The 25,591-nt window shown below is 37.2% G+C and overlaps 2 protein-coding genes across 3 annotated transcripts in view; one reads left to right on the top strand and one right to left on the bottom strand.

Annotated features, from left to right (window-relative positions):
* The window catches only part of Oseg4 (intraflagellar transport protein Oseg4), a 377,419-nt gene extending 357,370 nt beyond the window's left edge, over positions 1-20,049 (bottom strand). The window contains exons 1-2 of the mRNA XM_090392828.1: positions 19,896-20,049; positions 13,825-13,936 (exon numbers count right to left, since the gene is read on the bottom strand). Of these exons, the coding sequence (XP_090248954.1) occupies positions 13,825-13,936; positions 19,896-19,919 (136 nt within the window). The 5' untranslated portion in view covers positions 19,920-20,049. The remainder of the gene's footprint in view (positions 1-13,824; positions 13,937-19,895) is intronic.
* Positions 20,050-20,172: 123 nt separating this feature from the next.
* RpL30 (ribosomal protein L30) overlaps positions 20,173-25,591 on the top strand; it is a 31,941-nt gene continuing 26,522 nt past the window's right edge. The window contains exons 1-2 of one of the 2 annotated variants that reach the window (XM_090392829.1): positions 20,173-20,228; positions 20,355-20,402. In XM_090392829.1, the coding sequence (XP_090248955.1) occupies positions 20,382-20,402 (21 nt within the window). In that variant the 5' untranslated portion in view covers positions 20,173-20,228; positions 20,355-20,381. Of the gene's footprint in view, positions 20,229-20,354; positions 20,403-25,591 lie in introns of those variants that run through there. The other variant, XM_090392831.1, reaches the window with a different exon arrangement.

Below are 25,591 nucleotides of genomic sequence, written 5' to 3'. Positions count from 1 at the left end.
TGATAGCAGGTGAATTATGTCTGCACAAAGTGGAGATGTAAGATGTAAATGATTTTGAGTCAGTATAGTGTGAGGTGGAGGTTGAGTTGACAGGAAGAGATATTTAGTTGGATGCTGCTATATGCCAGGGAATGTGGAGGGTGCTGATGAAGAAATGTATAGCTTGCTTCTGTTAGTGAATAAGAGGAGGATGATTTTAATTATGGCAGTATAAACTGGAATGAAGAAACGGCATTTGGGAATAAGAAAATGAATTTCTTGAGTCCTTGACACAAGTATCTTAGGCGGTATGTAAAGAAGGGCACACGAGGATCGAGAGGTTTAGATCTGATCATTTCATCAGAGGATATGATTGAAATTAGGATTTCACTCCACTTGGTGAGAGTGATCACCTGGATTGGGGCTAGCCATATGAAGTTGTTTGACAGATGTCTTGGACAAGGGAGATGCATATACAGTACCATACTTAGATTCTGCAAAGTGACTTTTCTCTTTTTGATAGACTGCCACATGATAAGCTGTTGAATAAATTGAAATGGATGGAACTGGATAACAGACTTAAGTTGGATCAGTGACTGGCTGTCAGACAGGTATCAGAAAGTTGTATATGGGGATGCAGTATTCAGAAAGAGGAAAGTCACTAGTGGTGTGCCACAGAGGGTCTGTATTAGGGCCATTGTTGTTCAATTTTTATATAAATGATATTGGGATTGGATTAAGTGGTAATATATTGTTTACATGATGCAAAGTTGAGAAAAGCAATGCAGAGTGGGATGCAAAGCATACACTTGGTGGGGAAACTTTAAAGGAGGTTGAGAAGATGAGAGATCTGGGAGTGGTGGTAGATAAGGACCTAAAATTCAAGGCTACATTGCATAAGTTGTGAAGTCATCACATTGGATAATGACAATGATACAAAGGACACAGACATGCAGAAATAAAGAGGTTATGATTCCATTGTATAAGGCCCTGATATGGATTATTGTGCACAGATTTGGTTACCGGATTTTCATGGTGACAAGGATATGTTAGAAAGGGTCCAGAAGATTCACAAAAGTGGTAAGTGGCCTTTGGAATATGAAGTATGAAGTCATATTGAAAGAATGTAAATCACAAAACCTTGTGAATGGGAGAAGGAAGGGGGGGGGGGGATATGATTCAGACATATATGTTAGTCAGGGGTTGTTATCAAGTTAACATGGAAGAAATTTTTCACAGAATGGGAACGGGGGAGTAGAACAAAAGGCATGGTTGGATGAGCTTTGTGTTTGATAGCATGTACTTCCCAAGATGAGTCTCTGACTCCATGGAGACAAGACAGTAATAATAATAATAATAAGAAGAAAGCCATAAGTAAAACCCCACAAATATAGTTCATGTTTAATTACTGTCCTCATAGTTCTGTGATTATGAGGACAGTAATTAAACATGAACTAAAATAATATTTATTGAAATAAAAATGTTTAAATCATTTTTATTTCAATAAATGTTATTTGAAAGCATATTATTTATACATATTTAACATAATGATTTTCAATGCAAGCATGCAAGTAATTTTTGTAATATTTTCAGTAAAATGAAAGAACCTAAATAAAATATCATATTCCACTGCACTGATCAGAAAAATAAAACAGAGCAATTAGTGTAGTAGATTTATTTCTGAGGTTGATCTGATGTAATATTTCAAAACAGATGTAATTTATTTATTTTAGTTTTATTTTCACTCATGATAAAGGTGATGTGAAAATGAAGATAAGGATATCCTAAATGTCTGGAGTAATTATTTTGAAAAGACTGTTAAACAAAATTCATTTCTATATCTCTTACAAACATGCAAAATAAATAAAATGGAAAGCAAAATGAGCAATAACAATCGATAATGATTTTGGGCAATAATGATCAAAGAAAGAAAGGGTTAGTGATAGCATTCAACACCAATGGCAAATGGAAAAACTGTCCCTTGTTGAAGATCTAAATAGCAGAGCAGGAAATGAATCTCACCAAGGGCATATAGGAATATTTTGAGAGAAAAAAAAGAACAAAGCTAATAATAACAGTAACTGCTGGATTTAAGCTCACCAGCTGGCTGGCCAAGTGGTTAGCATATCCACTCTCCATCCAAAAGGCTGCGGGTTCGAATCCTGCCATGGGCATGGATGTTTGTGATTGTCTGTGGAAATACTAGTGGTAGTGGTCGGCAGTAGATGGCATTGGTGGAGACAGAGTTGTAGAGCAGGTGCCCTCCCTCGATGAGTCTTTGGACTCCCTGGAGGTGTTAAATAATAATATGCACTAGTCATTACTAACAACATGATCCAACATAAAGATGTGCACAAGTTCAAGTGAGAGAAGATGTAAGAAATAAGAAAAGCCTCATTGACCATGTTATAGTGATATCTTTATATTGGTTCAAGATACAAGACTATATAGAGGATTTGAAATCGGAAGTAATCATCATTTAGTGCTAAGTAGGCAAATGGAATTTGCCTACTTAAGAACAAAGTAGTATTTAGGAACAATGTGGTATCCATAAAAATGGATACCACATTGAAAAGAACAGTATACAAGAAAGTTTTAAAAAAGAATTAAAGCTGAGCAGTTTTTGCAAGTAAACTGTAGTCTCAATTATATAAACATTACTGAAGGGAAAATGAAACAGTTTGAAAATAAGAACCAAACCTTGGAGTCTCAGTGGCAAACTGAAGAATATTGACTGATTCAACTAGGAAGGCATGAAGTGAAGTTTTCTGCAAGGATAAAAAAATAAGAACCATGGTGGACACAATATATTAAAGAAGCAGTCCTGGAAAAGAAAAAATCATACTTTTTAAGTTCCTAGTAAATATAAGATGGCATATGCTAAAAGAATGCAGAGAAAATGTAAGAGAGCTAACCTATATGTAAAAATAGCTAAACAAGAACTGCTAAGAATAACAGAATAGTAGTAGAAAATTTTCAAGAGGAATGAAAACAGAAAGACATCAATACTGGAAGTAAAAAAAGCCATCAAAAACTTGAAATGTGGAAAGGCAGCTGGAGTAGATGATATTCAACCAGAAATGCTTAAGTATAAAGGAATAAAAGTTTTGCAATGACTATATGGCACAATTCAGAAGGGGTGCTCAGAAGGTTGAATTCCAGATGACTGGAGTAGAGCTCTCATGATTCCCATCTATAAAAAAAAAAGGAAATAAAGCTGAATGTGAGAATTATACAGGAATTCTTTACTAAATATTCCAGGAAAGATTTATGCAAGCATGAGAAACTTGGAGAAGAACAAGTTGGATTCAAGTCAAACAGAGGTTATGAAGATCAGATTTTCACCCTTATGACAAATAGTTGAGGAATTCATGGGAATATGACAAGGATCTGCACTTAAGTTTTATACTTAAGATCAGTACTTAAGATGTCCAGAGAAAGGCTTTTCAAAGCACTACACTTATATGGAGTAAATGGAACATTATACAGAGAAATACATAGTCTATATTTAAGATGTAAGTCAGCAGTTAGAATTGAAGGAAATACAGGAAGATGGTTTCATGTAAAATCAGGGGTAAGACAAGGATGCGCATTATCTCCATTCTTATTCACTGTCTATATGGATTGAATTATGAAAGAAATGGCATTAAACCTGATACTGAAATTGGAGATATCAAAAACTTATCTCTTTGCTTTATACAGATGATGTATTCCTAAACATATCCAGTGGAAGTCTTCAGGGTTCTCTAACTAAATTGAGTAACAGTTATAAAAATTTGGCATGAAAATCAGCAATAAAAAGACCATTGGCATTGAATTTGACAAGGTTGTCCTTGCCCCATTGAAGGATAGTATGAAGATCAATGTTTAAGGCACTGGTTGTAGATGACCTTGTGACCTAGGATGTCAGAGTACTGAATGGTTTGACGAATGAGTAGGATTAGTAGAGAGTACTATTGTCAGCAAAGCTCTAGATAGGATTAGTGGTGACTGCGAGTGGGTAATTTATGAACAAGAGAAATTAATCAGGTGACAGGACAAAGCCTTGAGGCACTTAAGCATTGAGAGTGAAGCTATCGATCATTACCAGAAAGAAAGCTGACTACCCAGAAGGTGACAGGGAGACCAAAGGGTGGCAATTTTTAAGCAGGTCCCAATGCTACACATGGCTTAGGAAATGTCAAAGGTGACAGCACAAGTTTCTCCAAATCTTTCCATGGCAGATGTCCAGTGGTGGGTGAGGTCAGCTGTGGATCTTGAATGGCGGAATCTGTACTGGTAGTCGCTGATTAATTGGTGGGACTCTAAGTAGTGGAAGAGTTGGCTAATGATGACTTTCTTAATTATTTTGGAGAGGACTGAGGTAATGGCAACTGGTCAGTAGTTTGATGGTTGACTTTTATCATCCTTTTTAGGATATGAGATTGCTTCCATACAATGGGAATAAGTACCAGATATGTATAATAGATTGTAGAGACGATGTAGGACAGAGGTTAGGAGCACAATATTTGAAAACAATTGGCAAGATGTGCCATCAGGATCAGAAGACTTTTTAGTATCCAAGTTTTTAGCAATTTACTGATTTCTTTCGTTGAAAAACTAAAACGAGACACACGGAGCTGGATTCCAGTATGGTAGGACGTCCTTTCATCATCAATGTAGGATTTTGAGGAAAAGAGTGATGCCAGGAAATCAGTTTTATCTTTGGGTGAAGTAAAACACCTGGCACCATCAGGATGAGAGAGTAGTGGAAGTGCAGAAGTTGTGTCCAATGACCTTAGCGAGGAACCAGAGGGCACGGTTTCCATTTGGACAGGAGACAAGTATTTTGCTGTTGACCTTTACAAAATCAGATCGATTTGGATCTGTTGATGACTGACTTGCATATATAGCGTGTTTTGGTGTAGGCAGAGTATGAAGCTGGAATTCTTGAAGTGAGCCACTTGCAGTAAGCTAAATTTTTTCTTCAACTGCTTTGGTATGCTTTTGTGTACCAAAGCAGTTGAAGGAAAGCAGATGAGGACTCAGAAAGCAGATGAGGATTATGCCTTGAATTAGGGATGAAAGTCTTCATGCTAGTGAGAATAATTTCTGTAAGTTGTTCACAGCAGGTCAAGGTCAGATGAGTGGAAACAATAGTCAGACCAAGGAAATGAGGACTAGAAATTCTGGCGGTCATCCCAGTTGGCTCCTTTGTAGTGCCAGAAGTTGTGAGGTTAAGAGTGGTTGAGGGAGGGGTGTTTTATGAGAGACTTGTACAAGATTGTGGTCAGAATTGCCAACAGGAGAGATGATCGCTACAGTATATCTGGAAAGAGAAATGGTCAAAAAGAGATCCAGAGTACTTGGACAGTGAAGCGAGTTATCAGGAATTCAATAGGTAGATGTATGATTTGTGTTAGGTCGTTACTTATGGCAAAGACTTCAACCTATTGAATTCCTGATAACTCCGCTATTCCAACACCACTGACCAAGCTGGATAACAGGCCAACTGGAATTGTAGATGTTGAAGTCACCCAGGAAGATGACATCACTATTTGGATAGCTGGATTGCATATGGTTGAATTTTATGGAAAGGAATGTGAAGAGGTCAGAATGGTTATCAGTGTTTGGAGACCAATAAGTGCAACAAATGGTCTCCAAACACTGATAACCTGAATGTTACTAAACAGGGCAAGGAAACCTTTAGCCAGAGAATGTCAAAAGCAGTGGATTCTAAATCAGCCATTCTCTGGAAGGCTATGTCAGATTTCACAAAGGCATTGGTGCCACACTTGTGACAAAAATAATTGTGAAGTATGTCTATCCATTGGATGTGGAGAGCAGGAGATGTGGTTGCAATCTGGGTTTCTGTCAGGAATAGGATGTCTGGTAAAGAGTGCAAGTGGTAGTGAACATCATTTATGTTTGTGCAAATACCACAAACGTTAGTAAAGTGGATGTGAAAGTGAGTTTTTAGTGAAGAGATTCTGGCTTGGTTTGTGTCTGTTTGTGATGTGACTTTTTTTGATGGGACTGGTTTATGAGGAAGATTCATTTTTGTCAGTGTTACTGTCATTGTTTGTAGGAGCTTTCATAAGTTTAATTGTGATTAGCTGGAAAAATATAGTGGAGACGTGCAATGAGAGAGATAGACTCTTGGACATAACTTCAATACAGACAGAAACCAGTCTTTGTACTATGACATGACCTTGACAGTTTCATCCACATACCACCACCTGGCAGAGTATGTGTCAGCGAGATTATACGCTAGTGAACTGGGAAGCCTGCTGACTCATTACTGACAAGTTCGGGCTAGTGCACTAATTGGCAGCACCACAGTTTTAACTGATGTACCCTAAGCATGTTGGAAGTTATGAGTCTCTAAGTATATTTGTCATGGCCTTGAAGGGTATCACTCTTACTGCACAGAAAAGAGATGGGGTGAGACAGAAACCAGAATCCCTGCTCTAGAGACCAAACATTTGTAACTTTAGACCTTCAAAAAGCTTACACTTCGATAAAGGATTAAACAAGAATATAATTTCTTGTCATTTTTATTTAATGCCAAGAACAGGTGAGGAAACAGGTATCTGATATGAGGATGTAAGGAAGAGACCCGGAGGAAGACCAAGGTCTAGGTGAATTGATTTAGTCAGAAGTGCTTTAGAAGCAGGAAATGGGAAATGTTAGATACAACAATATTCACATGTTGACAAGTAATAGACTAATTTGGAGGAATATTGTTAATAAGGAGATTAACCAAAATGTAAACTTAATCATATAATGCTGCCATAATAGCAAACATCCTTGAAGGGTACATATCAGGAAATTGATGAGGATGATGATGAAATATAAAATATTGAATAAATTTCTGACATAGGAAATTTCAAATAATGCAGTATACTTTTAAGTCAAGTGGACTCAAAGGTCACTCTGTTACACTTAATTTCTCAATTGCTTGATCACGGCTGTTAAGGGATTAATACCAGAGTTGGGTAATTATATGATAAAAGACAAAGCCGATCATGTTTTTACTGAAGAAATTCAGGTGCAAAAATTCATGATATTAGTCATGGTATTACGACTTTAAATTTTTCAGGAAATGACAATGTATATTAAAATATTAATTAAAAAATTTTAATCAATACCTTCCAATATTTCAGCAATGTTACATTGCCATCTTCTGGGAACATAAAACTATGATATGTGCATGCAGGCACTCGTCATCGTCTGGTAGCATCCTCTAGCAAGAGGGTTGCAGCAGATGAGCAGCTCTTCTCCATTTCTCTCTGTCTGTCGCTTCCATCATTCTTAAACCAGTCCATTCCACGATGTCATTAAACCACTCTCTAGTTGGTCTTCAATGTCTTCTCTTCTCTTCCCCTCAACTTTCCCTTGTAATATAGTTCTTGTCAGGTGTCCTGAAGAACCTCTCAGAAGATGTACTGCAAATCTAGTCTTTCTTTACATAATATTCTTTAACAGTGTTCTTTCCATCCCAACTCATCTTAAAACTTCTTGATTTGATATTCTTTCTGTATAGCTAATCTTTTCCATCTTTCTATAACACCACATCTCCAATGCATTAATTCTTTCCATATCTCTCTTTCTTAGTGTCCATGACTCACTTCCATAACTTGCAATACTCCAAACTGTTGCTTTAACTATTCCAATTCTAACGCCTATTTTAGTGTTATTGTTTATTAAAATTTGGGGTGCTTAAGGATCAAAGCTGTATAACTGAGAGGAGACCTCCACATAGCCTTTAAAGGAATGCGGAGAACCGACCAGGGCTTCTGACCTAATGTCCAATCCTCACCTTCTCGTGGTGCACCCTGTTGGGTATCTACTTTGATACTGAACGAACGAGGATGGGCTGGCAATTTGGGATTTAGCCGACCAAATTGTATTCTTATTGGTTAAACCAAAATAAAAAATGATGGTACAACATGACAAAATTTCATGCCGGCCAGGGCGTCGCCCGGTTAAACAAGGCCCCCGTTGTTTTCGCCAGGGAACCAGGGCGAACAGCGAAAAGTCAGCTACTGGAACAAATCTGAAAACAAACCCCAACTAAACATCACCAGAGTTAAAGATCGGTACTATCAACGTAAGAAGCCTGAATGGCAAAGATATGGAGCTAGCTGAGGAATTAGATAAGTACCAGATCGACATAATAGGGGTGACTGAAACAAAAAAGACCAAAACTGGTGAGATCTTTCTGAGCAATAAATACAAAATGTTATATTCAGGCAATGACAATCAAGGAAAAGAAGGAGTAGCCATAGTATTCAACACAAAATATGAGGCTAATCTTCTTGAATGGCAGTCAGTCTCAAGTAGAGTAATGTGGGCAAATATCATAATGGGGAACTGGACAATGAGACTTATTTGTGCCTATGGTCCCACAGAAGGTTCTACTAAGGTAGAAGTGGAGGATTTTTTGAGGCTTTAGAAAAAGCAACTGACACAATGAAAAAGGAAAAGTTGGTCTTTGTTGGGGATCTAAATAGTAGAGTAGGAAATGATTGTGAAACATACAAAAATATTTTGGGAAAATTTGGAGAAAAGAGCAAAGCTAATAATAATGGCAAATATCTGTTGGATTTCTGCTCAGGACATGGACTGGTTATTACTAACACCATGTTCCAACATAAAAATGTGCACAAATTCACATGGAGAGAAGAGGCTAGGAATAAGAAAAGTCTCATTGACTATATTATTGTTGATAGTGATGTTTTCTCCCTGGTGCAGGACACCAGAGTGTACAGAGGATTTGAAATTGGAAGTGATCACTATTTAGTCTTGAGCAGGATAAAATTGAATTTCATATTGAAAAGAATAACATGTAAGAAAGTTTTAAAGCGAATAAAAGTTGAGCAGCTCTCAGATGTGAACTGTAGACTAAAATACAGAAATATCATTGAAAAGAAAATGAAAGAGTTTGAGAACAGGAATCAAACGTTGGAGATTCAGTGGCAAACTCTGAAGGAAACATTGATTGATTCTGCCAGAGAGGCATGTGGTGAGGTTGTGTGCAAGGATAAAAAAATCAGAACTCCCTGGTGGACACAGGAAGTTAAAGAGGCAGTGAAGGAAAAGAAGAAAGCATATCAAAAGTTCCTGGCAAATAAGTCAGCTTTTACTCTTACAGAATACAGAGACAAATGTAAGAAAGCTAAACAGTGTGTAAAACTAGCTAAACAAAAGTCATGGGAGGACTTTGGCAAGAATATATAAAATAAATATCAAGAAGGTGGCAAAATATTCTGGAGGTTGTTGAAGAAGCTTAGGAATGGAGGAAAGAGTGCTGTAAAAGGAATTAGAGATGATAAAGGTGAAATGAAAACAGGAGAAAAAGATATTTTTGAAGTATGGAGTAATTACTTTGAAAAACTGCTAAATGAAACAAGCAGTGATGACAGCACAGTGATAAAAAACACTGACCAGGCATGCAGTCAGGAATACATATCCATACTTGAAGTAGAAAAAGCCATCAAAGGCGTGAAATGTGGAAAGGCAGCAGGAGTAGATGATATTCAACCAGAAATGCTGAAGTATGGTGGTATAAGAGTCTTACAGTGGCTGCACTGCATAGTTTAGAAAGCCTGGACAGAGGGACGAATTCCAGATGATTGGAGTAGAGCTCTCATAGTACCCATATATAAAAAGGGAAATAAAACTGAATGTGAGAATTACAGAGGTATTTCCCTACTGAGTGTTCCTGGCAAGATCTATGCAAGTATACTTGAGAAACGGTTGAAAAGAATTGTGGAAGAAAAGCTTGGTGAAGAACAAGCTGGATTCAGGCCAAATAGAGGCTGTCAGGATCAGATCTTCACTTTACGACAAATAGTCGAGAAAGCATTGGAATATAACAAAGATCTGTATTTAAGTTTTGTTGATTTGGAAAAGGCATATGACAAGGTGCCAAGAGAGAAGCTATTCAATACGCTGCAGTTATATGGTGTCAATGGGGCATTATATCAAGCAATACTTAGTCTTTATTTGAGTTGTGAGTCAGCAGTTAGAATTGAAGGAAGTACAGGAAGATGGTTTAATGTTAAATCTGGTGTGAGACAAGGATGTACATTATCCCCTCTGTTATTCATTATCTATATGGATCACATTATGAAGGAATGTGGTATTAAACCTGATATCAAAATTGGAGATGTTAATGTCAGCTCTTTGCTTTATGCAGATAATGTTATACTTCTAAATAAATCCGCTACAAGTCTGCAAGATTCTCTGACTAAATTGAATAGCTGTTGTAATAGATATGGTATGAAGGTCAGCAATAAAAAGACAAAGACAATGAAAATAGGCAGAATCATTGAAAATGTCAACTGTGTTGTGAATGGAGAACCTGTGGAACAAGTAAAACATTTCAGCTACTTAGGCACAATTTTTACTGAAGATGGTAAACTAAATATAGAAATAGACAACAGAATCAACAAAGCTGGTATCATGGGCAGTCAATTGAATAAATTCATATGGAATAAGAAAGAAATTAGTCGGAACACTAAATTAGCTGTATACAAGACTGTGTTCAAACCAATTTTAACTTATGGATCTGAGAGCTGGGTCAGAAGTAAAACACTTGACCAAAGACTAGAGACCGCAGATATGAGAGTCCTGAGAAAGATTAGAGGGTTGAACAGATGGCATCAATGGCAATATCATATTAAAAATGAGGATATTAGGAAAGAACTCGACATTGTCAGCATCCAGGAATGCATTAGCAGAGCTAATCTCAGATGGTATAGTCACTTAAATAGAATGGGAGAGGAAAGATTAGCAAAACAAGTGTTCTCTGCCAGGTTGGCAGGAAAACGACCCAGAGGAAGACCAAGATATAGGTGGATTGATACGGTACAAAGTGCCTTAGACGATAGAAATATAAGATCTGATAATGTTGGAGTCTTGACAACTAACAGACTGATTTGGAGGAAAATTGTAGATAGGAAGTTAGTAATGATGTAATTTTTTCATGTAGTACTGTCATATTCTGTACACCCCTTGAGGGTACATGGCAGGAATTTGATGATGATGATGATGATGTTTATTAAAATTCTCTTCATTTCCATAAATGCCGATTTAGCTTTACCTATTTCTAATGTCCAACTCTCAAGTTCCTTTCTCTGAGATCCAGCTACCTAAATATTGAAATCTTTCCACTTCTTCTAAAATCTTTCCTCTACATCTTATTTTTACATTATCTCCTATTTTTCTACCCATTATCATTATGTTGGTCATTTTTGTGTTAATTCTTAGTCCATACTCTTTACAAGAGTTTTCAATTCTTTGAATAATTTGTTGTAACCCATTTTCACTTTCTGCCATCACTACTACATCATCCGCATATCTTAAGTTATTAATGATTCTTCCATTTATTTTTATTCCTTTTTCTACATCCTCAAGTGCCTCTCTAAACATTTGTTCACTATAAAAGTTAAACAATAATGGTGATAACTTGCATCCTTGCCTGACTTCTCTCTCTCCACCAGGAATTCTCCTGTTTCCTCTCCATTTACACTATTTGTGACCAATATAATCTCTTTAAAATTTCCAAGTCATAAGGGTCAATATCAGTATTTTCTAGAATGTCAAAAAGCCTTTCATGTTTCACTGTATCAAATGCCTTTTCAAAATCTAGAAATCCCAAAAACAACTTTCCACCATGGTTTAGTGTTTTCTCCCCAATAATTCTTAGACAAGTTATAGCCTCTCTAGTTCCTCTGTTGGTTCTGAACCCAAACTGTTCCTCATTCATTTCTTTTTCTATTTTATTCCTAATTCTCTCTAAAATTATTTGCACCAGAATTTTTGCTGTGTGAGTTATAAGACTTATCGTTCTAAAATTGTTACAGTCTAAAACTCCTGTCTTTTTTGGAATGGGGATAAAAATTGATCTTCTAAACTCCTCTGGTAATTCTTGTCCTTCATAAATTCCATTAATAATTTGCCATAACACTTCCATACCTTTTTCACCTATATTCCTTATAAGTTCTATCTGTACACCATCTATTCCAGGGGATTTTCCTTCTTTCATCTTTTGAATTGCCAGATTCAATTCCTCCCTCATGATGCACAGTCTCTACCCACTATGTTCTTTCCTTTGATTTTCTCCTCTTTCCCTGCCTTCGTAAAGTTTACTTACATATTCTTCCCATCTCTGTAATATCTTCTCTTTTTCTATCAGAATTTCAACTCTTTCATTCTTGATTGCTCCAGTCCTTAGCATCTTTCTCCTTCCTGTCATCATATTAATGTTTTTATAAACACCTTTTATGTCCTTTCTTTCTGCCTTTGCTGTTGTATCTTTACTTATTTCATCTAACACTCTTCCTTTTTCCTTCTTATCTCTCTTTGTATCTCCCTACTCAAGTCCTTATACTGCTTTTTTTCCTCCTCTGTTTTACTATTAACTAACGTTCTGCTTTGTGTTATTTCCCTCAAAATATTTTCCATCATCCATAGTTTCTTTCTTTTCTCTCTTTCCTCCTCTTTTTTAGCTAAATGTAATTCTATAGCAGTAATATTATGCTTTCCTTCAGAATCTTCCATTTTTCACTTGCATCATCATTTTCTTGTATATTTCTCTCATTCATTTCTTCCTCTACTTTCTTTGAGAATTCATTCACCATACTTGGTATCTTCAGCCGCTCTATGTTCCATGATTTGTTCCATTTCCCTGTAGTTACCTTTTTTGGATTAATCCTTATCTTAGTTGACAACAATATGTGATCTGTATCACAGTCTGCTCCTGGATATGTTGTCACATCTTTATAATGTTTCTATATCTTTTGTTTATCAAAATATAATCTATCTGATTTCTTCTACTATTTATATCCTCCCCTGGGGCTTTCCATGTGTACAATCTTCTTGGATGTTTCTTAAACCAAGTGTTCATAATTGCTAAATCATGCTTTCTACAGAAATCCAACAACATATCTCCTCTTTCATTTCTCACTCCCAATCCAAATATCCCAACAATATCTTCCTCCCTTCCTCTTCCAATTTTTGCATTCATATTGCCTTTTATTATATCTTTTGTTTCTTTACATTTCAAGCCCTGTTCTATAACACCATAAACTCTCTCTACCTTCTCATCCTCATAATCACAAGTAGGTAAATATATCTGGATAAGTAGAATATTTCTTGGTTTTGCTTTCAACTTTACCACTAAAACTTTGTCTGAGATTTGCCAGTAGCCTTCCACACATCCTGCCACTCGTTTATTCAATATTATTCCAAAACCTGCTTGATGTTGCTCTTCCCCTCCTGAGTAAATTATTCTTATTCCATCCTCTGTTCTAAAATCTCCTTTTCCTTTCCATCTCACCTCAGCCATTCCCAGAACGTCTATTTTCAATCTTAGCATCTCCATCTTTACAATCTCCAATCTTCCAGTTTGATGTAAAGTATTCACATTCCATGCAGGCACTAAGCCAGGGAAATGTTTCACTACTTGGCTAGTGTGGCCAGAACAAGGGGATCATCCCTGGAAGTTGAATAAAGGTGTGGTTAGCAAGGGTGTGAGGACTAGATTTTTTGCTTGGAGAGTGGTGAATGAGTGGAATGGGTTGCTGGAGTCAGTTGTGAGTGCTTTTTCTGTAAATGGGTTCAAGGAGAAGTACGATAGATTGTGTGGATAGATTGGGTGTCCACGATGAGTCTCTTTGGATTCCATGGAGGTGTCTGTATAATGATAATAATAATGTTTTTATCTTTAAAAATCCTAAGGTGGTATTTGATCCTTTGGGCCAATGGGGAGGTTAATTTGAACTAATTTAAATTTTTACAACTGAGTAGTCTCTTAAACTTAAAACAATTAGATTCAATTATAAAATATCTACTTACCTATTTCTAATTTCAGAACCTTCAACAATCCTCCATCTCCACCACATGCAATATATCCATGTTCTTTGTTCCATGCCAAACTTCGGACAGTTGTGTTGTTAGGTATAGCAATCTATATGCATAAAAGGAAAAATTAATTAATTATAATGCCCTTTAATAATCATAATGCTATTTACTAAATAGGAAATTTCTTAAGTTATAAAAAATTCTGATTAACTGGAATTTGCTAATACAAGTAATCAAGTAATGATTTAAATTTTTTCAACTGTGATATTATATGTAAGACATTAATCACATAATATGGAATTCACCTGAATTCATATGAAAATAATAATTACTTGATTAGTTAATAAATATTAAGCTTTCAGTCATACATAATAGTAATAATAATTATCTATTTTATGTATTATGTTGTTGACACATTGAATGCAGAGTTCTGGGTATTAACTGGAAAATGAATCTGCACAAAAACATTCAGAACCAAGACTAGCAGCATGAGTTTCCAAGGTTTCTACAACATGCAAGCTCCACACCAACATGCAGCATCACCTTCAGAGGTTCAAAGAGCATGTACAGTAGGACATGAAAGCTCAGAAAGTTGTGTTATAGAGTGGTGAATCATGCGACACCCTCTACAGAACAGATGGATAGATGGATGGATGGGTGTGGGTATGGCGGATGCCTGGTGAATGTCTCTTACCAGATTGCATAACCCCAACTATGAAATTCGGAAGTAGCGATGTGATGGTATGGTTTTGCTTTTCCTGGTTTGGCCTTGGTCCTCTGCTTGTTGTGACACCAACATTGAACTTTGAGAGGTATCTGAACATTCCAGGCAATGCATCCTACTTTGTGGTATTTCTATAGAACTGACCAAGATAACTAATAATTAAGGAATTGACAGCGTACACTAGAAATATAAATTAAATAAACATTTATTTAATTTATATTTCTAGTGTACACTACCAATTCCTTAATTATTAGTTATCATGTTTAACCAGCGTATAAGCCTCTCTACAAGAATATAGAACTGACCATTGTCTCTTTCAGCAAGAGAATGCACCACATTATAATGCTGCTGTTGTAACTGCATGGTTTATGGATGTGAACATCACCACACTTGATTGGCCTCTGCAAAGCTCTGATCAGAACCCTATTGAACATCTATGGGATGAACTAGATTGTCGGGTGAGACAAGGGACATCTGGCACACAACAGCCCAGGACCTCATTACATGCCTACAGGAAAAATGGTCCAAAATTCACATCAATCACTATTGCATGCTTGTGGAAAGTATGCCCGATAAGATTTCTGAGGTCACTGCAGCAAAAGGAGATCCTACATCATATTAAGGTGGGCACCATGGCTGTTTGTTTCTCACAGTATGGTGTCCATTAACTTTTTTTTCAAGAAGTGTATATATATCACAAATTTCTGACCTATCTGGCACCTAGTCTAAATTCCTATCTTCAGCTCATCTAACACTACAGGTATCCTGTTCTCACTATATACTGAACAGGTGAGGAGAAATCAGGCATCCTTGCCTACTCGATCTGATCAGTTAATTCCACCTGTGTCCTTTCACTCACTGTACAAGTTAGCTATCAACCTGATAATGCATCGAAGAAAGCCCATCCCTTTCATCATTTCATTTGTCTTTCAAAAGGAAGTCAAAAGTCTATAATTCTTGATGATCTAATCTACTAAGGCAAAGGATCTGGTCTCATACTCCTGCCCTAAAACCTGCCTGTTCCTCAGATATCTTAGCCTCATATTTAGAATAATCTTCAATACAAACTTGCTTGGATGAGAGATTAAATTAACAGTTCTTGCAGCCATTCATATGGCCAGCAATATGAATACTGAAATCTTCTAGTCTTCCAAATCCTCACAATTAATCAAAAAAATGAAACATTCTTATCCTATCTAAGAATCTTTTTGACCTTAATTAGCTCTGCTGGGATTCTCAGCACCAAAAATCTTATTGTGATTAAGCTCCTTAACTGCTCTTTTTAAATTCATGGCAAAGTAAAGATAGTTCCAACTCAAGATCCCTCTGAGGATCCCCTGCTCCTGTGTAGTAGGATGAATATATTGACCTCTTCCAGTCTCTGGGCGAACAAATCTTCATTATTAATCTATGAAATAAAATATCCTTCTATCTTGTGTGGCCTTAATTAGCTCTTCCTGGGTTCTCTGAACCATCCTAATGGTTATTAAGCTCCTTAACTACTATGAAACTCTTGAGTAAAACACTGCTTCACTGTCCTATCTTTTTCAAACACCATTCTCCATTCCATCTGGTCTTTGTAATTCTTAAGATGTCAATTCTGAACTTTTAATTTTCCTACAGACAATTTCATCTCCCTAAAACAATGACACCATTTGACACTCTCACTAAGGTTAATCCAATGTCTTCTCTATCCCTAATCCAGTAAGAGGCCTGTACTAGAAACTGTAATATAAGCAGGACTCTTGGCATAATAATAATGCAACGCACACATCCTTTTGGGTGTGTATAATGCTATCCATTGATATAAAATTCCACTGTACAAAGCCAGACCTGATCAGATCACATGAAAAGATGAAATGACTTTGCCTTTAAAGGATAGTACAAAGGCAGATAAAAATGATATCAAGACTATGGAATATAGGTTATGGGAATCAAGTCACATAATCTGCAGAATCTAGTGAAATGAAGGCAAAGGGTTTATATGATTAAGATATTTAGGGTATTGAGAGGTTAATGGACTAACACTGGAGGAAATTTTCATATGTTACAACAATGGGAAGGAACAAGAACAAAAGTTTTTCCTGGAAATGGCTTTTTCTTTCTGAATTTTGCATTACACAATCCTACTATTCTGTGGTAGGATGTCATGGAGAGGTAGACAGTGAATGAGTTTAAGAAGTGGCATGATACACTTTGTCTAAAGTGAACCTCCCATGATGAGTCTCATGACTCTATGAGAGTCCCTGAATAATAATGAGCACTGCCTGCTTCCTCAGAGGAAGGTCTTGTCTTGTCTTAAGCTTTCATGAACCGCATCCATCTCAAGGATAAGGTCGTTGGCCCTATGTCTGTAGATGCACATGTTCATAGGGCCAGTTTGCCTGTTCTGGTGGATGAAAAACCCGAGTTTCCTGGTGAAAAAAAAAAAAAAAAAAAAAAACCCTACCTCTGTATGAGACCGGCTAACTCATGCATTACCAGAATATGTTGTTAATGCAAGAAGTGTTAAGGACTTTAAGATTCAATAGGATAAATATATTGTCAGTTGAATGAACCTCCCACAATGAGTCTATCAACTACATGGAAGGTGTAATAATAACAACTTTAGTGAGTGGTAGCGAGGTGACCAAGGCACATATAATAGAAGAGTTAGAGCGACCACTTTTCGAAAGTTTATCACCTAAGTGAGGATATTTCTGAATCTTATGTAGCAATAACTGATATATTATTATTATTCAGGCCTCCATGGAGTCAAAAGACTCATCGTGGGAGGTCCTTCCTAAGAACATAGTCTGTCAAGACTCATCGAGGGGAGGTCCCCCCCCCTAAGAAACGCAGTCTATCATACCACTCCACGGTTCAACCACCCGCCATGCAAAGAAACCACTCCTCGCTCTCTTGCTCACAGATTCCTTTCGTAACTTCCAGGGATGACCTCTTGTCATCACTCCTTCCCACTGTTCAACCAAGCGAAAGAACTCCCCAGTGTCAACCCTGTAACCACCTCTCAACAGTTTAAAAGTCTCAATCATATCACCTCTCCTTCTATCCACCAAACTCTGCAGTCCACATTCCCTCAGCCGATCCTCATAACCAAAATTGTACAGTCCTGAAAATCTTTTTAAATCAAATAGTGTAGTGGGTTTGGATGGGATATCAGCTCAGTTATTACATGAATGTGCAAAGAAATTGCCAATGCCTCTTACATGGCTGTTTAATTAAGTCTGAGCTCTGGTAAGGTCCCTAGGGAGTTCTTTGCATAAAGGAGGCATTAAGGCTGCAGTAGAAAATTATAGGCGGCCAATCGTGATCATGGGAGTGGTGCTAAAAGTATTGGAAAAGTTGGTTAAACAGAATTTAGGAATGGATGGATAAGAATATGATACACTGTGGGGGAGGGGGGAGCACCATGGTTTTGTTAAAGGATGGTCTTGCCTTAGTAATTTATTAACTTTTTATAATAGAGTGACAGCTGAGTTAAACAGGGGGAATGGCTACACAGTGATACTACTGGATTTTGCTAAGACATTTGAAAGGATACTCCATGGAATACTGTTACACAAACTGGAACTAATGGGATGGATATTAAACTGGTGATGTGGATACAAGAGTGGCTGATGGGCAAATACCAAAAAGTAGTGTATGAAGGAGCAGAGTCCAAGATGAAGCAGGTGAGCAGTTTTATTTATTTCATATGGCGATTCAACAGCTGTGAGTCCCTTTTACGGGGAGGTACGGCACCACCCCAATCCCCCCTATTTTTATCCAGGCTCCGACTGGCATAGCTGATAATTCAGACCAGTGGTGCAATCAGGATTTAATCTTGGAGGGGGCCAAGCGCTCAGGATTTAACTTTGGGGGGGGGGACAAGAGTTGAGTAGACAATTTGAGAATACACACTACGCATCGCATACGACCTATGACTTAACATCTGCAGTGATTCACTAATTCATAAGTAGTATAGAAATAGAAGACACGACACAACATAAATAAAAAAATGAATTTTAATTAGGAAAAGATTTTTGGAAAATTTTCTAGTGTTGTTTCCTTTTCTTTGGGGGGGGGGGGGTGCCCAGGTCCCATGGCTCCCCTTCTGGGTGCGCCAATGATTCAGACCTATAATAACCTTTCAGACCTTTCATCAAAAAAAAAAAAAAATTCAGACCTATGGCTGGAGGGATTGTCTTAAATATTCCTGACTCTCTACAAGCTGATGTAGAGTCTGTAGGATGATTTAAATAAGCTGGCTGCATGGGCAAAAGAGAATTGATGTCAGTTTAATATAGAAAAGTGTCAAGTTATGCATTCTGGGATTAAAAGATTACAAGCTGCGTACCACATTGATGGAACTGCACTCCAGGAATTGATGAGGCTTGAGCCTTTGGGGTGTTGGTGGATAGAGAGTTAAAGTTCAGAGGGATATCGCTAAAGTATATCTAAGGTAGCTCATAGAATTACTTGGTTATTGAAGAACACACTAACATGCAGAGATAAAGAAGTTATTATTCCACATTATAAGGTGTTGAAACATCCACATCTGGATTACAATTAACTTGGAGAAAGTGGTGTAGTAGAGAAGATTCAGATGAGAGTGACCAAGTTAGTGAATGGTCTGAGGAATGATCCCTATTCTGATAGATTGAGTTTGTGGGTTGCATAAGTTGACTGATATGCAGAAAAAAAAATAATATGATAGAAACATCTAAATTACTAAAAGAGTTTATAGGACTGATGCAGGGGAAATACTTCCGTAGTTGGCTGGTGGTGGAAGTACAAGAGGTCATCCCGGGAAATTGAATAAGCATGGTTAACAAGAGTGTGAGACAATTTTTTGGTTGGAGAATGGTGAAGTGGAATGCGTTGCCAGTCAGTTGTGAGTACTTCGTCTGTCAAGACAGAAATGTTAGATATCGTGTGGATAGTTTGGATCTCTCCTGCGATGAGTCCTCAGGCTCCATGGAGGTGCCCGTATAATGATAATAATGCACCTGTACTTGAACGGATTTTTTTTTTTTTTTGACACGATCCTAGTAGAAAGGTAGATCACTGAAATGAGTTTGTTTTATTAATATAGTGTTCGCTATAAATATTTATGATTCTAGAAATAAACGCACTCTTAAGGGACATTTTGACACTTACAGTAATTAAACTTAGCACATTTTTGCGCCTCTTATAATGCGCATGGCAACGCGCATCCGTAACACAGTAACGAAACAAATGCCAGCAAGTGAAATTTACCATCGATACAACAAAAAAAATAAAAAAATAAAATTTGGTGGTATTAAAATCAATATGTGTAACCTATTATAACCATTCCCTCCTATAAAATTTTTCTTACCTTTTTACTCAGATATATAAACATTTAAGTAACAAATGTGAACACGGGAAAAAAGTATAATTTTAGTCCTGAAATATAGATAATCTATGAAAATAACAGTTATGTGTGAAGAATAAGCAACCAGCAAACATATTAATGAATAGTTACAAATAATATTAAGAACTGAATGCTAATTCAGACATCGCATTTTCAAAATGAGTTAAATAAATATACTGAGGAATTTGCAATCAGCGCCAGGAGACGCTATGAACGGAAAATGTTGAATAGAGGTTCTGGGTTTGAGACTTCATTTCATACGGGGATCTTTCATTTTACTGACAACGTGGTGTGAGGGTTGGTAATTTGTTATAATAATATAATTTAAATTTGGATCTATGAGAAATATTTTAAGTTACCAATTTAAATTATCGCATTTGTTATCCTAATTTAGGTTTCATTTGCTTTATTTTTTTCCTGCAGATTTTTCATATTGTTTCCTAAAGAGATATGGTGACTCAAAAGAAACAGGTATGATTAAGCCTATTTCACTTACAGAGATAATGGATATCTCTATTTATATTATGGATGAAAGATGTGTTTAAATTAGAATAGATTTAAACTTGTCATTGATAATATTATTACTTGGCGCATTTTTTTTTTAACTCACACGTATATCATTAAAATCAGCGTACAGACCTCCATTGCATTTGGAGGTCTGTACGCTGTGATATTTTGTATAAATTTCTGTGAAAATGATATATGAAAAGGAGGGTACAAAATATAACCCTGGGCATGCCATTTAGAGTAGAATACTTTAAAAGAGGAAATGGTATTACCTAGTTCTGTAAGATAAATTTGCAGTAAAGGGAATTAGACATTCTTCCCAAGATAGCGAAAAACGTGCAGGGTCTACATCGATATTAAAGTCGGTCTGCAGCAGCAAAATTCTCTTACACCTTCAAATTTGTAGTCCAGTTAGTAGTATGTCCTAGTCGGCAGGCATTAAATTATTTAGGAGTGAACTAACAGACGTGAAGTGTGGAGCCTACTGTTGTCTTCGTTTTGAGGATACAACTTCTGCAGAATGGCCAGTAGATAGTACACTGAAACAAGCCTAATGGTTATACTTTAAAGAGGCCATCAAGTCAACAAATAGCCTTGCTGCAGTACTGTAGCATATCTGAAGAAGTCAGTAGTAGGGGGCTCTGCCAGCATCACAAAGTACTGTAAAGAAGTTGGGTGAAATTATGTGTGTACATAAGTAGAATTTGTTATTTATGTGCTGTGTCCCTCATAATTTCATAAATCCTTTGAATACTTACCAACAAACAGCTACAATAAAGTCTGTAACCTCAAAATATACATTTAGAAAAAGATTGAGAGACTACCTTGTTGAACCATATGAGATTTACTAGAGCTGTTGTATGTCTTGAGCATACGATGTATATTGTGTGCCCTCGTGTAAAAGATAGTGTCTACAGGACTTCATTTATATTTTTGTAAAGCCATTATTGCTATTGTTGTTGGTTACACATTCTACAATTCCTTCACGTTTTTTTACTTCTATTCTTTAAAGTATTTTTCTTGACCTGCATCTCAATATTATCACTTGAACAGCAGTTGCATTATATTATATTTAGATGTAATCTTACTTTTTAGTGTCTTCTTTAACACTTGCATTGCATCACTATTGTATTATATTATCATTTGTATTACTTCTTAATAAATATCACTTTTCTCTCACTTGGAAAAACATAATCATATTATTATTGTGACACCTCCAGGGAGTCCAAGGACTCGTCGTGGGAGGACACACTACTTTACTTCTCTAAATATCTCTCTTCCTCTCCACTACTACTTAATTCTCCAACAACAACACTACTGCTATCAATGGCATCTATCACCCATCATCACCAACAACAGTATTTTATCTGTACGGGGAATGAAAAACCCGAGTTTCTGGGAGAAAAAACCATGCTACCACCATATGAGATTAGCAGTAATCATGAAAAGTCATCCTAAAAGATATAAATTACATGTGGGAAAGCTTCCATGTTTTCATGAATATATGGTCTCATTTTTACCCTCAATGTATACTTTTTCTATATCCAGTCTGCAGAAACTTGAATTTCAGCTTCCTCGGGAACTATTTAGTTTTCCTAGTCATTTCGAAGGTGATATTTCTTCATATGGTTTCCTGATATACTCTGTCAGAGAATTTCCATCTTCTCTTTTTGATCTTTGGTAAAAAATTTCTCTCTCCCCCTCCCTGCCTTATTCTATTAAATTTATTTGCTGTTATTCTAACTTCACCTGACCATTCGGAAGTTTTGATTCCCTTTCATTTCCTTGACGTATGGAAGCATTCATAATGTGGAATATGACTCCATTATTGAACAGGATTTTTTCTCCTGGAAGCTCAGGTTTTTCATCCTGCATACAGGCAAATTGGCCAGAGAGCATACAATTTACAGACAGATACTGTTAGTGGACAGTAGGTGACATAATATGTAGAGGAGGATTAAGTAGCATAGATGGTGAGTTGTGTGGTGTAGCAATCCCTCCTGCAATGAATTTCCTTGAAGTATTGAGTAATAATAGTAGTAGTAGACAACACAAAGAATTCTGGGGATGATGCAGAGAACACTGACTTGTAGAAGTAAGGAGATTCTTGTTCCATTGTATGGGGCTTTAATTAGGCCACACGTGGACCACTGTGCACAGATTTGGTCACCTGGTTTTCAAAAGGACAGGTATGTTGGAAAGGGTCCAGATGCGAATGACTAAGGTATCTGATCTCTGGAATGTCAAATATGAGGAAAGGTTGAGAAGAGGAGAGGTGATATGATAGAGACCTACAAGTTAGTAATGGGTTATAACTAAGATGAAAAGCCAAACGGCTATTTTTTCTGGCAAAGTTAATTAAATTAAGGGGATAATAATCCTTACTATTTTACAGCCAGTATGCGAAACTCTAAGATCGAAAACTACGATCTGAGAGTTTCATGCCGAAGAACTATCGGCGAATCCAAACATAAGTGACCGCCTGGTAGTAAAACAACAATGGGCACACCTTTCTGGCATTCGTATAGTGAAGGGATGCAAGTTCTTTTCACTTAAACTTTGATATCATCCAGGTCTAGCTACCCACTGATGAGACCTCAAAAAAAGGTTGAAACCAGTCTGAGTAGTGACCTCTCCTCATAATGTAAAGCAGTATTACATCTCCTAGGAGCTGTTTGTTTTTACATTGAGAAAATATCAAGGGTAGTGAGGGAGCTTGCTCCACCTTTGCTTCGAGTTGCCTTGGTGTTGTACTACCAGGTGGTTACTTATGCTTGGATTCGCCGATAGTTCTTCGGCATGAAATTCTTAGATTGTAGTTTTCGATCGTAGAGTTTCGCATGCTGGCTGTAAAATAATGAAGGATTTTTATCCCCTTAATTTTAGTAAGGGGTTGTTATAGAATTAATTATTATTATTATTATTCAGGCCTCCATGGAGTCAAAAGACTCATCGTGGGAGGTCCTTCCTAAGAACATAAAGTTTGTCAAGACTCATCGAGGGGAGGTCCCCCCTAAGAAACACAAAGTAAGTATCATACCACTCCTTAAACTCATTGACCGTTCTCACTCTCACCACTCCATCAGGCAATGCATTCCATGGTTCAACCACCCTCCATGCAAAGAAACCACTCCTCACCCTCTTGCTCACAGTTTCCTTTCGTAACTTCCAGGGATGGCCTCTTGTCATCACTCCTTCCCGCTGTTCAACCAAGCGAAAGAACTCCCCAGTGTCAACCCTGTAACCACCTCTCAACAGTTTAAAAGTATCAATCATATCACCTCTCCTTCTTCTTTAAGTGTGGTCTGATCAGAGACTTATACAACGGAATGATAACCCTCTTATATCTACAGGTCAGTGTCCTTCTCATAATTGCAGCAATCCTCTGTGTTGCCGTTGAAGAAGTTTAACAGAAAACAGTGGGTGATCAGGGAAGAACCAGAGTTCGTCCCTGGAAGCTATATAAGGAGGGTGTGAGAAGCAGGTTTTTGGAATGCAGAGCTGTGAATGATTGGAATGCCTTGTCTGAGAATGTGGTGTCTGCAGAGAATTTGAGTGTTTAAGACATGGTATGATGAGCTGTGTGTATGACAAAAGGACCTCCTAGATGAGTCTTTGACTCCATGGGGTCTTGAGATAATAATAATAGTAGTTCAAAGGAAATTTGAAGTCATTGAATATTATCACATTCAAGTAAGATGCCTTATTTGATCATCTATGCCAAACACAGATTTGGCTTGAAATCCAGGGTATTATTAAAACCTATGGAGAGGTAGAAAATATTTTGTGTATGGTAGTTTTTGCTGTAATTTGGAGGTGGAGAAGGTGAACTAATAAGTATAAAAAGTACTATAGCTTCTCCTTTCTCTCCCAATCATTATTGCGTGAATAAACATCTTGTAATTATTTAGCAGAATCATACCTTGGGCAATACTTCTGGCATTACGTTTAATCTTGCTGTTAGAGAATACCATTTTGGCCAAATCTCTTATTTGTTCAGTATCCTTTTTTTATGTTGGGTCCATATACCAGAGGTTGGCTGGTCAACCTATAGTACTTTAGTACCATATATGGGTAGCGGGGTGGGAGAGGAGGAACTTGTTAACATTCAATTTAAAAGCTTGTATATTGTATTCCTTGGGAAATACATCAGGGGAAGATTGTTCCACAGTACAGCAGTAGCAGGGATGGAGTTTCGAGGTGTACTGTGAAGGGGTGTTGGGAGGTAGTTGTACGTGTTCCAATGGGTTTAGTAGAGAGTGGGGGGATTATTGATGTTGTTCCAGATGAGCATTTTCCATGAAAATGTTTGTAGAATATACAAATTGCAGAGACTAAGCGTCTGTGTGAGAGTGGGAGGCGTGAGTCAGTAAGAGATGAATCATTTATCAGTCTAATTGCTCTCCTCTGTATTGAGTCAAGCATTTTGAGGGAGCTTTTAGGAGCCCCACTCCAAATGTGAGAACAGTATTCAATAGCTGGGTGGATTTGTATAGGGTTAACAGTTGTTTTGAAGTGAAGTAGCGTCTTGAGCGAAATAGAAAGTCTAGTTTTTTGGAAGCTGAGGATGCAATGGTTGTGATGTGTTTATGCCATGAGAGGCCTGGTGTCATGGTAATTCCAAGAAGAGAGATTTCATCTTGTCTGGGATTTTTGAGTGTTATCGAAAATATTACTGGGGGGAAAAGGTTCTTTTTTGTGTGAAATAAACAGAACACTAGGTTTTACTAGCATTGAAGTTGACAAGGTTATCTGAGCCCCGTCAGAGGATGTTTTGGAGGTCTGCGTTAAGGGAAGTTGTGGTTGATGTTCTGTGGGTTGAAGTGAGTTGTACAGGATGAGGTTTATCAAATAAAAGGGAGGAGTGCAATGTGCTGTCATCTGCAAAACTGTGTATTGGGTTGGAGGTCAATTGATGTATAGAAGGAAGAGGGTCTGTGAGAGAACAGAACCTTGTGGGACCCCGGCATTTGTTGGATAGTGGGAGGATAAGGAGCCATCTACCATCACACATAGTGTGCATCCAGACAGGAAGTTGGCAATCCATCTTCAGAAGTCCTGAGACGGTCCAAATGACGGGAGTTTGCTTAATAAGCCTTTGTGCCAGACCCAGTCAAAGGCTTTAGGGATATCAAGTGAGACTACTTGGGATT

This window comes from Typopeltis vanoorti, chromosome 5, assembly GCF_054136105.1.
Source record: "Typopeltis vanoorti isolate ZY-2024b chromosome 5, IOZ_Tvanoo_1.0, whole genome shotgun sequence".
Taxonomy (NCBI): domain Eukaryota; kingdom Metazoa; phylum Arthropoda; class Arachnida; order Uropygi; family Thelyphonidae; genus Typopeltis; species Typopeltis vanoorti.
Note: the sequence above shows the minus strand (reverse complement) of the source record. Positions and strands in the feature narration are given on the sequence as shown.